Source organism: Toxotes jaculatrix, chromosome 22 (assembly GCF_017976425.1).
Source record: "Toxotes jaculatrix isolate fToxJac2 chromosome 22, fToxJac2.pri, whole genome shotgun sequence".
NCBI classification, from domain to species: domain Eukaryota; kingdom Metazoa; phylum Chordata; class Actinopteri; family Toxotidae; genus Toxotes; species Toxotes jaculatrix.
This window is the reverse complement of record NC_054415.1, coordinates 16,387,349-16,400,260: the sequence shown is the minus strand read 5'-3', so window position 1 is coordinate 16,400,260 and position 12,912 is coordinate 16,387,349. Positions and strand designations below refer to the sequence as shown.

General features: G+C 41.9%; 1 protein-coding gene across 1 annotated transcript; it reads left to right on the top strand.

The window, feature by feature from the left end:
• Positions 1 to 389: 389 nt before the first annotated feature.
• Positions 390 to 9,431, top strand: LOC121176233 (sorting nexin-4-like). The gene is made up of 14 exons (XM_041030257.1): positions 390 to 512; positions 795 to 919; positions 1,075 to 1,213; positions 2,640 to 2,789; positions 2,893 to 2,940; positions 3,047 to 3,102; positions 5,095 to 5,167; positions 5,876 to 5,937; positions 6,646 to 6,711; positions 6,865 to 6,954; positions 7,770 to 7,869; positions 7,987 to 8,132; positions 8,223 to 8,337; positions 8,414 to 9,431. The coding sequence occupies exons 1-14, from the start codon at positions 390 to 392 to the stop codon at positions 8,459 to 8,461; spliced, it is 1,341 nt and encodes a 446-aa protein (XP_040886191.1). The 3' UTR covers positions 8,462 to 9,431.
• Positions 9,432 to 12,912: the final 3,481 nt, after the last annotated feature.

Genomic DNA, 12,912 nt, shown 5'->3' with positions numbered 1-12,912 from the left:
CCCCTCCCGTCTGATCCTGCTCATGGTTGTACAGGCAAATATGGAACGGGTTCATCCTTTAATGAAGGGCCTGGTTGGGTTGGAGTAGACTAGCACACAGTCTAGTCACATACGCTTTGGTACAGGGCATTGTTACCAATTCCTTTCCTCTGGAGGTCGTTGCTACCAATTTCTGTTCTCTATCACCTGTGGGTCAACATACATGTTTCTGGTGATTAATGAATGATGGGTGTCACGGTACACAAACTGTGTGCTGTGTTATTATCTTCATCTGTGTTATGATGTAAAATCTCTATCCATAAATATTCATACTTAAGTAATATTTAGTTACTCATTTCTGTGTATGCTAATTTGCCTGAGCATCTGCTGGATGAGGTGAGGCTTTGCGCATGCGCGTTGGCTCACCAGCAACATCAGGAGGAAGGAAGATGGCGGAGGATGGGAGAGAGGAGTCTGTGGTCAGTGATGACGACTCAGACTATTTGGGGGCAGACGGGAGCTTAAGCAACACGGTAAGCAATGTCTTACTCTCCACGCTTTACTTGTAAAATTACTTTCTCGTGTTTTCACAGCGGCGGGAAAATGCTGTTTCTATGTTATATTGTATTTGACGTTGGCTGGCAGTTGAAAGTTAAGCTAGGCTGTAGAGGATACACGTAATACGCGTCAATTAGGCACAATTCGGGTAATACTAGAAAAAAAAAGGACTACGAGTGAGCAGACGTTTGGGGACAATGAGGTAAAATTTTCCGAAGAGCTGTTTGTGAATGACATGTTGCGTTGTGGGGGTTCAGATGGTGGAGGAGGGCTGCACTCTCCTGCGCAGGATGGAAATCTGTGTTGCTGAGGCTGAGAAGAGGAGCGGCAAAAATGCAGTGAACATGCAGGAGACGTTCACCGTGTACCTCATCGAAACACGGTGAGAATAGCATGCCCCTTTATCAGTCACTGGTAAGGTACTGCTGAGATGTTACGATGTACTTCCTCTTGTTTTGGTTGCATGAATTCACTTCTGTCTCTTGTCTCCCTGCAACAACAACTTGACAAAATTGTCCTGTGGCTTAATCTTTCAAGGCCGATGGACGCGGTGGCTGAAGGTCGGAACCCAGCCCCTGACTCTCTGTGGAGGCGGTACAGTGAATTCGAACTGCTGCGGAGTAACCTAGTAGTTACCTATCCTTACATCGTGGTGCCACCTCTGCCGGAGAAGAGGGTGAGTTCACTGTGGCTGCACCCCAAAAGTTTTTGTGGTTTTTTTTTTTGTTTTTTTGCAGTTTTTAGCTGCATTGTTGAACACAGAGCAACGCAAAAGCAAGCAACATTGAATCCTGATACAGGGACAGACCTATAAATATAATATGACAGAACTAGGATTAATAGATTGGGAGATCACCTCTGTCTTCAGGGCTGGCTTCTGGGATATAAAGAAGCTGGATATCTGGGTTCCAGCCTTTGAAGTGTGAGGATTTGATGCTGGTCTTTGCCATATGAGGAAACTGTTGGTCAAGACACAAGACCTGGGGCTGTGGGACGTTTTGACAGATATTTTCACTATTTTCTGACGTGTTATACTTGGTTACTAGTCAACTGCTAGGGCTGTGGTTCTGTGGGGCACAAGGGAGTGAAATGTGGAGTGAAATCAAGGTATCATTTAGTCTGGGGACTTACTAAAGCTTTTTTATTTTATAGCAACTTGACTAAAATAGGACGGGCTTCGACAATAACTTATTAAATTTATTTTGACAAATTGAAATATTCCGGTGATTAAAAGAACGTGTCCAAAGGTTGATGGGTAATGGATTTTAGGACTGTATCAGCTATTCTTGAAGGCTTCACTGCGTGTTATAAAATGTTGTCATGTTTTTTTTTATCTTGGGGGGGGGGGGGGGGGGGGGGGGGGGGGGGGGGGAGACAAACAGTAGCAGCTTCTAAGTTTTAGAACAACATACCGTATCAGGTTAAAAAAAAAAGAGATAATTTTAGCTACAGATAAGCAAAGCTAATGCCTGATCAGACCAGTGACTTTAAGGTAGAGTTGTGGTTTATCTTCAAATATTTCCATTATTTAGTCAATTTACACAGGTTTCATTCATCCAAATACCAGTATAGTGCAGTATAATCTGCACGCATTATAGGGGTGATTGATATGTTTGTGGCCCAAGGTAAAAGGAGTCAGTTTTAGAAAACCTAGCACATTTATTTGTCAACATTTACACACTTAATCCAGCAGTCATGGAGGATACGGTTCCCTTCTTTGTAGAAGTCAGCTTCTTTGACCTCCAGGAAGTGGTCTATGGTAGCAATGACGTCATCATCATTGTCAAAATGGAGACGACTGAGCTCCTTCTTCATTTTGGGGAAGAGGTAGCAGGTCTGAGGGGGTCAGATCAGGTCAGAACCTTGAGACTGAGGTAGCACATGACTGCATGAAGGCTGTTGTCTCAGACTGTCCTGACTTGCAATTTTCAGTTACCCGAAACAGAAAAACCACAGAAGTTATCAACATCAGAGTTTCTGCAGAATCACTCCAAGAGCTGAACTGCACATGCATCATGTGACGAGAGCTGGATAACTCATCTCCATCTACCATAGGTCACCAACTTATCAATCATCCGTCCAATTTGTTCTTTTACGTGCAGGCGGAGTTTGTGTGGCACAAGCTGTCAGCCGACAACATGGACCCAGACTTCGTAGAACGCCGGAGGGTCGGGCTGGAGAACTTTCTGCTTCGCGTGGCTTCTCATCCAGTGCTCTCCAACGACAAGATCCTCCACCACTTCCTCACCGAGGTACGTGAGGAACAGCTCGGGCTCGGCCTCGTGGGTTTCAGGTGATCGTTTGTCGATCAGTGTCTGATCTGTCTCTGACTTCATTCACTACTGTGTGTGGCAGGAAAACGGCTGGAAAGAAGTGGTGTACGAGACGGGATTTCAGGCTAAGGTACTGGACGTTTGTGGAGCTACGGTTTCTGAATTCTTACAGCTGTTAAAACATAATATTTTCATTGTTCACAAAGGGTGACCACAAGCTCTTATTCTCTTTGCAGGCAGATTCCAGACTAAGAGCCCTCAGTGCCACCTTCAGGGTGAGAAATACAGATAAGTAAGTTTTATAGTTGGAGCTGCATGTTCTCTAAGCTACTAATGACCAAGGTGTTGTGTGTGTTTGTGTGTATATATTATTGCTGTTGTTATACTCTTTATTAGCATCAATCAATCTAAAAGCAGCTGCATAATTAAAGAGTGTTTTCTTGCTTTGTGAAAGGTGCTCCACGCAATGTTTCAGTCCACTGAAGGCAGAACTCAACAATTATTACGGATTGATGTGCTTATTAATTTTCCAGTTCTTTGTTTACTGATTTGATCAATAAAACATCAGAACATCGACATCAACCAACAGTGCAAAAAAATTATCAAAATTATCCAACTTGCTACGACTTTAGACAAAAAAAAGTAGCAAGTTATCACATTGGAGAGCCTGGAACCATCAAATGTTTGAAATGTTGGCTTGGAGAGCGACTTAAATTATAAATCAAATATCAAAATGATAATAGAACTGGGGCTATCGATCGATTTTAAAAAAATAAAATGAAGGAATTTATTTCACAATGTGCTGGGATTAATTGTGATTAACTGCGATTAATAGCATTTTTCTTCTTAAAACTGAAACTTGTAATAATGGCTATTTAAATGTAAAATTTTTGTATGGAATCTATTCCTCTACATCTGTATCAGAGGACGGACATTCTACTCTTCTTCTTTGGTGGATGTTTCTCTGTTGTTGGTGCAGATTTTTGTTGTTCTGTCCTCCGTCCATCACCAGGTTGCCTACAGAATCCCACACCTCACTCCTTTCAGCTTCAGGTCCTTAAACGTGGTGTGTGTTAGCAAGCTTTAACCATGTAGATAGCTCTGTGATAAAGACTTGTCTTGAACCTCGCCACATAGACTGGATCATTGTCTGAGGGCTTCTGAACTTTGAACAACTGACACAAGCCTGAAAACAACACCACTGAACAGGGGACAAGCCGCTCTGCCTCCCACCCAGCAGGTCAGTCAGATAGAGCTAGAACAAACACACACACGATGAGAGAGCTGGAACACACAGAAAACAAAGGCAGAGAGAGAGAAGAAAGAAGTATTGATTTACCTTGGAGGTTCATGTGGTTACTCTTATCTTTTTTTAGTTTGGAAAGCCTCTGAGCTGGGTTAAGGGGTCAGTGGAGATTTGTTTTTGCTGGATTGGCTTTAGGGTAGAGTTCTCTAGGCTAGAGTTCCATCCTGTTGCAACCTCCTGAACAAATGTCCTGTGTCTGTCCAGCTGTTCTCTTCAGTACCTGAGCATTTGACAGCTGATGGATGAAGCGTCCAAGAGTCTCGCAACATTCAGCCAGAACGGTTTGGAGTCCACTGTCATGTAGGGGAACCAGGGCCCATTCTTTGCGGACTGTGGGCAAACAGGACAGAGGGGGGGGGGGGTCAAATGGAAGTGGACTTTAGCCATGTTACTTATAGGCACTGTGAGACACTGAGAAAGTGATCAGCACATGCCTTAGTACAGGGACGCTTCATCGTTGGTTTTACTCCCAGTTAGTTCTGATTCCTTCCAAGTTTCGTTGTTTGCCCCACTAATACCATTTTCCTGTAATGTAGATTGGCGAGGCCCTGTAGAGCTGGTTTCGGTGGAGTGATTTCTTTCTATCTTAATTGAATTCAGCTTGGCAAACTGCATATTACTTTTCTCCCAAGAATTTGTTGTGCAAGTTCTAAAGTGAAACTTCCACGCTTAAAACCTCATCCTTGTCCTCACCGGTCTTTAAGTGGGATTATTTGGTTTGGCAGCACATATCGTAACAGGTCATAGGTCAGTCGCCACAGAAAGTAAACAAAGTGTTTAGTGCATTCATTTATTTAAGATGTGTTAAATCTTTCAAATCAATCCCCAAAAATAGCACTAGCACTAAATAAAACTGACAGTAATAATGATAATCGACAAACTGTCAGATTAAAAGAAGTCCTAAAAGAAATTAAGGAATAAATAAACACATCCACTTTTAAATGACAAGTTTATCTGTCTTTATTTTGTCTTACTCAGACGCTTCATGGATATGAAACGCTACAGCGACGAGCTGCAGTCGCACACATCTCAGCTGCTGCGTGCAAGAGCAGTAAGTCTCTCTTCCTACCTGTCTCTCTCACACACAGACTGAATTCATGTTTGCTTAAAACGTTTAAACCTGTTTTGGCCACCTGGGGGCAGCAGAAACATGTTGTGGACACGAAAGGCTCCACTGTGTTCACCAGCTGGTCTCTGACAGAGGCCATTTTCACAGAACACAGTGTGACTTTACTGAGCTTTACTACCTAAAGGGGAGTCGTGCACAACACAGTCAACATAGTGAAAAGGTGAGCTCTGCTCCTCTTTAGTTATATTAGCTATTCCCAAAGGGAATAACAAGAAGGAGTGAATCTGTCATGGCCATATTATGAGAAATCTATACAGCAGAGGTTTATAGGCTCTTAGAGAGATGTCCACACATTTAATTCTCTTAAGAGACTTTTATGAGTCTATTATCCTCTCCAACTCTCCATAACAACAGGAAGATCAATACATGCTTTTAATTGAAGTTTATTTATTTATATATTTGAACACATGTACCCTTTGTGCTTGGAATGTACATCATTTTTCCATTACGTAGTGGACAGTGACTTTTTAAAGCTGTTTTCTCAGAAAACTCTTCCCTGGTTTGAGTGAAAACAAAGCTATGAGAGCAGCGAGAGTGAACCAGAACAGGAAAGTTGTGTCTGAAAATGTGTGTACAGATTGAGAAGTTTTTTAAACACTCACCTGAATTCATTTCATTTGTCTCCAATAGAGGGTTGCTGATCGACTCTATGGTGTTTTCAAGGTCCATGGGAACTACGGGAGAGTCTTCAGGTTAGACAGCAAGCATACAACTGCATCACGGACCAGAATTTATCATTTGTGGCTTGTTTCCCTTATCAAATCAAGTCTGCTTAGTTTTATTTATATAGCCCAAGATCCAGGGTGTCCACAGGGTCTTAATGAATAAAAGTTAATAAATCAATTTAACCAAAATTATGGTCCTTAAAAAGTATTAAAATCTCTTAATCCATTACATCTTAAAGGGCCAAACCATTTTATGAGGTATTAAATTGTTTCACTGTGAAAGGCCTATTTGTCCAAAGAATTTGTATGCCAAATTTTGCTTGAATTTATTTATCTAAGCAGATCAAAATCAAACAGATGAACAGATTTTGTGCGAAAATGTCATATGGCCTTTTTTGTTAGACCAAATGCAACAGGAAGTTTTCTTAAAACTCAGCATGTGCATGCTTCCGAATGCTGCAAGGCCACCCTCGTTGTGTTACCTCCATCTTCCTGTGTAGAAAAGCAACATGTGAGGCTCAGAGTTCAAAGTATCTTCATTCTAGAATGGAATAAGGCGTAGGCCGAGGCTGATGATCTCAAAATGCCTGAAATTGACCCAGCTAACTGGCTGACCGCTAGCAGTAAAATAAATGTTAAGTTAAAGTTGCTAATGTAACCAGTTCTAGCTCAAAGTGGCACTGAGGTCTTAAATATGTTGAAAACGTCCTAAAAGGTATTGATTTCTTCTTGCAGTGAGTGGAGCGCCATCGAGAAAGAGATGGGAGATGGACTGCAAAGCGCCGGTCACCACATGGACGCGTGAGTCTGGTTTGGCTACTTTGGTCAAAACCCTTATGCAGGTGTTCAGCAAATACACTCCCTGTATTTAACACACACATACACTATATATATTCCCACCACTTGTTGTGTTGGTATTTAAGACAAAAGTTGCCTTTTGTCACACATTTGCAGATATGCTGCCTCCATAGATGATATCTTAGAAGAAGAGGAACATTACGCAGACCAGCTGAAAGAATATCTCTTCTACGCTGAAGCTCTGAGGTAAGATATTTTCACCCGATACTAAATATACAAAATATATTGGGTGGTTCTCCCCCTACCCGTGTGGGTTCCCTCCGAGTTCTCCAGCTTCCTCCCACAGTCCAAAGACACGCAGATTAGGTTAATTGGTGACTCTGAATTGTCCATAGGTGCGAATGTGACTGTGAATGGTTGTTTGTCTCTAGATGTCAGTCCTGTGATAGACTCTCGCCCAAAGTCGGCTGGGATTGGCTCCAGTGCTCCGTGACCCTTAAGAGGGTATAGCGGCTGGATGGATTCCTGCATATATCCTATAGCACTTGCATTGCATTGCATGACTGATCAGTGGGTAAAGTGTATGAATTACAGGAAACTAGTTGGAGTTATCTAGCTGCCTCTTTCACCAGGGTGTGATGAGATACTCCCTCACAGCCCCCCTTCCATTAAGGGACAACCCTCAATACCTCAGAGGGCCTGCTCCTCAGCAGTGTGGAGTGTACTCCTGTGTATGGGGGCCCCTCCTGTCTTATTCCATTCCGTCTTTTTTTTTTCCCTGTTGACTGCAACAATGTCAAAACCATTCCACTGATATCATCTTACAACAGATTACTTACTTACATTGCAAAGGTTTATTCATTTATAATGAAATACTCAATGACGTCTGCCTCTGTGGTTCACACACTATTCTGTTTTTATTTTTTTTAAACGATTTGTCACAAAATGTTTGTGCTTTGAATTAATACTGCTTTGCTAAATTTAACCTGGTTGTGATTTAATGCATATCTCCCAGCTGTAATTAGAGCTTTAAAATAATGTTCCATGCTTTATTTTGGCAGGGCGGTGTGCAGGAAACACGAGTTGACCCAGTTTGAGCTTGAGGTGGCCACCCAGGACCTCATCTCCAAGAAGCAGCAACGTGAGGAGCTGGCTACAGGGGTAGACTGCGCTCACGTTTTCCTCACTCTTACTCTCTCTTAACTCTCAAAGAGTCAGGTCAGAATTTGCAATAGCTCTCAAACTTTGTGTTTTCCGTCCTCCTCTTTTCCTCCTCAGATAGTGCGGACGTTCTCCTTCAAAGGCATGACCAACAAGCTGTTTGGACAGGAGGCGCCTGAGCAGAGGGAGGCCAGGCTGAAGCTGCTGGAGGAGCTGATAGCGGAGGGCGAAGAGGCAGTCAAGGAGAAGACGGCCGAGTGCGAGTGAGTGTCGATGCTGTGTGTGAAAGCAGCTTTAAAGGTTTTCTGACCTGCCAGCAGCTGAATGTATGTGTGTGTGTGTGTGTCCTGCAGAGAGCACGTTGAAAGGGCGTGGGTAGACATACAGCGCTTTGAGGAGCAGAAAGACAAAGATCTGCAGGAAGCACTCATCAACTACGCTGTCATGCAAATCAACATGTGCAAGAAGGTACATGAGAGCACACCTGAGGGTTACAGGGTAAGTGTAATGGTTATGTTGTAAAGTGTTTTTTGTTTCCCTGCAGGGAATACAAGTGTGGAGCAATGCCAAAGAATGTTTCCTCAAGATGTAAAGCTGAAGCCATAGTCGACAGATGTCCACCCTCAGTGATGATCACCTGCAGATTCGGGGGAAATGATGCCAGCGTCCTCTGGTTGGAGGTTAGAAGACAACATCGCTAATGTTACAAAATCTATACAAAAATAATTTAATTTCTTAGTACTTTAAAAAGCTTTCATATACAGCTAATTTGCAATAGGGGTTGGACCATAGATGCACAGGACCTGGACACCAGGTCTCCTACTTTGGAGATCAGGGTTCAAAGTTTAAGCAAGGGTCATTTTCTCTGAGCTTAAACAGGCAGTTGTGGGATTTAGTGTTTTAACCTACAGATGTGATTTATGGATGTGGGCGTTTGCCAGAGGGGGAAAGATACAATCAGGTTGTTTTGTAGGTTCAGGCCCAGGATTTTCAAATTTTCACTCGTACGAGGGGGAAAAAATGGTCTGGTTCATGGATATTGGTTCTTGATTGTCCACCTGTTTTGTTTGGTGCCCATATAGTGAGGTTTGCATGGGCTGGTATGAAACCTGCCAGTCAAACTGTGGTACAGACCAAACAACCAGACCAAGGCCACATGAAAAGGAGTGTCTCAGTCCAGTCTGGAATGTTAATGCTCATAAATCAGTTTTATTTTGTTGAGGCTCTTTGTGACACCAGAGAACGTAAATGGACACATCAGGAACTATGGAGCTAATTTAAGTACTTGACACACAGTGTGGTTTGTAAACACAAAATGCACCTATCAAACAAATACACAACATATTGCTAATACATCATGCCTCAGAAACAAATACAGCATGTTTCAGAAATACAAAGCTGCGACGCCCATCAACATGTCGATGTTCCAACACACCTGTCTTCAAACCCGGCCTCCATTTTAATCTCACCTACACACCTGTAAAGTCTCATGACTGAACACCTGCCATACATCATGTGCTGTAACACAGGTCTGTCATGTGTTGTAATGGCTTATGGAGAAAAGGGAGCACACACACACACACACACACACACACACACACACACACACAGACATTCTGTCATGGCTGATGAAAAAAAAAAAATCCTACAAAGACAAGAAAAAAAAATGATGTGACGTGTGGTACAATCTTTCCACCCTGATTCTGGCGAGGATTTTCTCACGTTTTAAGTAATTTACCCTCCACAACAGCAGGTGGTGCTATGAGTAAAAAAAAAACCCAAACACTCCTGGAAGTTGAGCAGATCAGAGCGCTGCAGTCAAATGGGCCATGAAGGCCAAAATCCCTGTCAAGCCAGCTGCTGTTTGGATTTTGTTCTGTGTCTCTTTGTGGACCTAATGTACAGGTGCTTGAAGCAGCCAAAATGGACGCATAAAGACAGAGTGAAAACTGTTTACAGTGTGTGTGTGTATACACACACACATATATATATATATATATATATATATATATATATATACACACACACACACACACACACACACACACACTGAGGTTTAAAGTAATAACAGTATCACTAAATTGTTTTCATTCAGTCTTTACACATCCATTCTGGCCGCTTCCAGCACCCGTAGAACTAGATACCCACAGAAACACAGACCAAAAACCAGAATGGCAGCTGGTTTGATGGGGATTTTGTCATCAGTGACCCTCATGGCCACACTGTTCTGCTCTGCTCAACCTCCATCTTTCTTTTTCTTTTTTTTTTTGACTCATTGCGCCACCTACTGTTGTGGAGGGTGAATTACTCAGGACATTTGTAAGAAAATCCACAAGCAGAAAAACTGTGTCAGAAGTCACTTGATATTTTTTCGTCTTTTATCTACGATGTGTATTTTTAGTACTTAAATATGCTGTATTTGTTTCTGAAGCATGATGTATTGGATATACAGTACCAGTCAAAAGTTTGGACACACCTTCTCATTCAGTGGTTTTTCTTTATTTTTATTACTTTCTACATTGTAGATTCATACTGAAGGCATCCAAACTATGAAGGAACACATGGAATTATATAGTTAACAAAAAAGTGTTAAACCAACCAGAATACGTTATATTTTGGATTCTTTGAAGTAGCCACCTTTTGCTTTGGTGACAGCTTTGCACACTCTTGGCATTCTCTCAGTCAGTTTCATGAGGTAGTCACCTGGAATGGTTTTCAGTTAACGGGTGTGCCTTGTCAAGAGTTCATTTGTTGAATTTTTTTGCCTTCTTAATGTGTTTGAGACCATCGGTTGTGTTTTGCAGAAGTAGGGTTGGTACACAGTTAACAGCCCTATTTGACTACTGTTATAATCCATATTATGGCAAGAACCACTCAACTAAGTAAAGAGAAATGACAGTCCATCATTACTTTAAGTCAGTGCGGAACATTTCAAGAACTTTGAATGTTTCCTCAAGTGCAGTCGCAAAAACCATCAAACGCTATGATGAAACTGGCTCACGTGAGGACCGCCCAAGGAAAGGAAGACCAAGAGATACCTCTGCTGCAGAGGATAAGTTCAGCAGAGTTACCGGCCTCAGAATTAACAGCAGTTCTGATTAGAGTCCACATAAACACTTCACAGAGTTCAAGTAGCAGACACACCTCAACATTAACTGTTCAGAGGAGACTGTGTGAGTCAGGCCTTCATGGTTGAATTGCTGCAAAGAAACCACTGCTGAGGAAGAACTACAAGAAAAGGAGAACTGTTTGGGCCAAGAAACACCAGGGATGGAAAATCTGTACTTTGGTCTGGTGAGTCCAAATTTGAGATTTTTGGTTCCACCCTCCGTGTCTTTGTGAGACGCAGAAAAGGTGAGCGGATGGTTTCTACATGTGTGGTTCCCACCGTGAAGCATGGAGGAGGAGGTGTGATGGTGTGGGGGTGCTTTGCTGGTGATTTATTCAAAATTGAAGGCACACTTAACCAGCATGGGTACCATGCCATCCCATCTGGACAATGACCCCAAACACACCTCCAGGCTATGTGAGGGCTATTTGACCAAGAAGGAGAGTGGATGGAGTGCTGCGTCAGATGACTCTGTGAAGCGTTTATGTGGGCTCTAATCTGAGGTGCTGTTAATTTTCGGTTTCTGAGGCTGGTAACTCTGCTGAACTTATCCTCTGCAGCAGAGGTATCTCTTGGTCTTCCTTTCCTTGGGCGGTCCTCATGAGCGTCAGTTTCATCGTAGCGTTTGATGGTTCTTGTGACTGCACTTGAGGAAACATTCAAAGTTCTTGAAATGTTCAGGATTGACTTGAAGTAATGATGGGCTGTCGTTTCTCTTTACTCAGCTGAGTGGTTCTTGCCATAATATGGATTGTAACAGTAGTCAAATAGGGCTGTTAACTGTGTACCAACCCTGCAGCTTCTGCAAAACACAACCGATGGTCTCAAACACATTAAGAAGGCAAGAAATTCAGCAAATTAACTCTTGACAAGGCACACCCGTTAACTGAAAACCATTCCAGGTGACTACCTCATGAAACTGACTGAGAGAATGCCAAGAGTGTGCAAAGCTGTCATCAGAGCAAAAGGTGGCTACTTCAAAGAATCCAAAATATAACGCATTCTGGTTGGTTTAACACTTTTTTGTTAACTGCATAATTCCATATGTGTTCCTTCATAGTTTTGATGCCTTCAGTATGAATCTACAAAGTAGAAAGTAATAAAAAAAATAAAGAAAAACCACTGAATGGGAAGGTGTGTCCAAACTTTTGACTGCTACTGTAGGTCATGTATTTGTTTTCGTAGTTACAGCCTGTATTTGCAAACCAGACTGTGTTCATTAGCAAATCATTTAGCATTTGTAAATAATGTTTTGTTTGAGTTCTGGCAGGAACATGCTACGATGCGAGGAGGGGGAACTGTAATGAAAACAAATGAAATTCTGATTTGAAATGTCCAGGATGATGCACATAAGATCCATCATAGTTGGAGATAATTTTATTAAAGTTTAATTGAATGCAGCCTTCACTAATTGAAGGTTACTGAAATGTTTCACCCTGTATGTTCCATATGTTATTTAAGTAACATTTTCTTTCATGTTGTGAATGCTTGCCAGCACTAAGCTTGATGTGTATTTATTAAGTTTCATAATTACAATTTCATGCTCAAGTTGGATGTTTGTTCTTATTTGTTCTATTTATGTGCATAAACAAGTATCATACCATACTATTTTTAGTGCCTGTTATTAAGTAATTGAATCTTAGCAGATGTTGAAGGGCAGTGTAGCAGATGGTGACTACAGCAGACGTCCAGATTCACACTCAGTATTAGATGCAGGATGACAGAAACAAGTATTAACTGAACGAGCATCACAGTTAACACGCCCACAGGTTTGGCAGTGAACAATCTGAAGCGCATCCTCAGTAATGTGAGATTTATCCATTTTGTCTTACAACTGTACCGTAGCGTAAGAACTTCTGAATCAAAAAAAAAATGTTCCCTATTTGTTGCTGTCAATAAAACAGGTTGAAATTCAATTTTAAAATTTCACTTCC

Coding starts and splice junctions, on each gene's coding strand:
- LOC121176233 (XM_041030257.1), top strand. CDS start 390: ATGCGCGTTGGCTCACCAGCAACATCAGGAGGAAGGAAGATGGCGGAG. Junction 5,938..6,645: donor AACTACGGGAGAGTCTTCAG/GTTAGACAGCAA, acceptor TTCTTCTTGCAG/TGAGTGGAGCGCCATCGAGA. Junction 7,870..7,986: donor GTGAGGAGCTGGCTACAGGG/GTAGACTGCGCT, acceptor TTTCCTCCTCAG/ATAGTGCGGACGTTCTCCTT.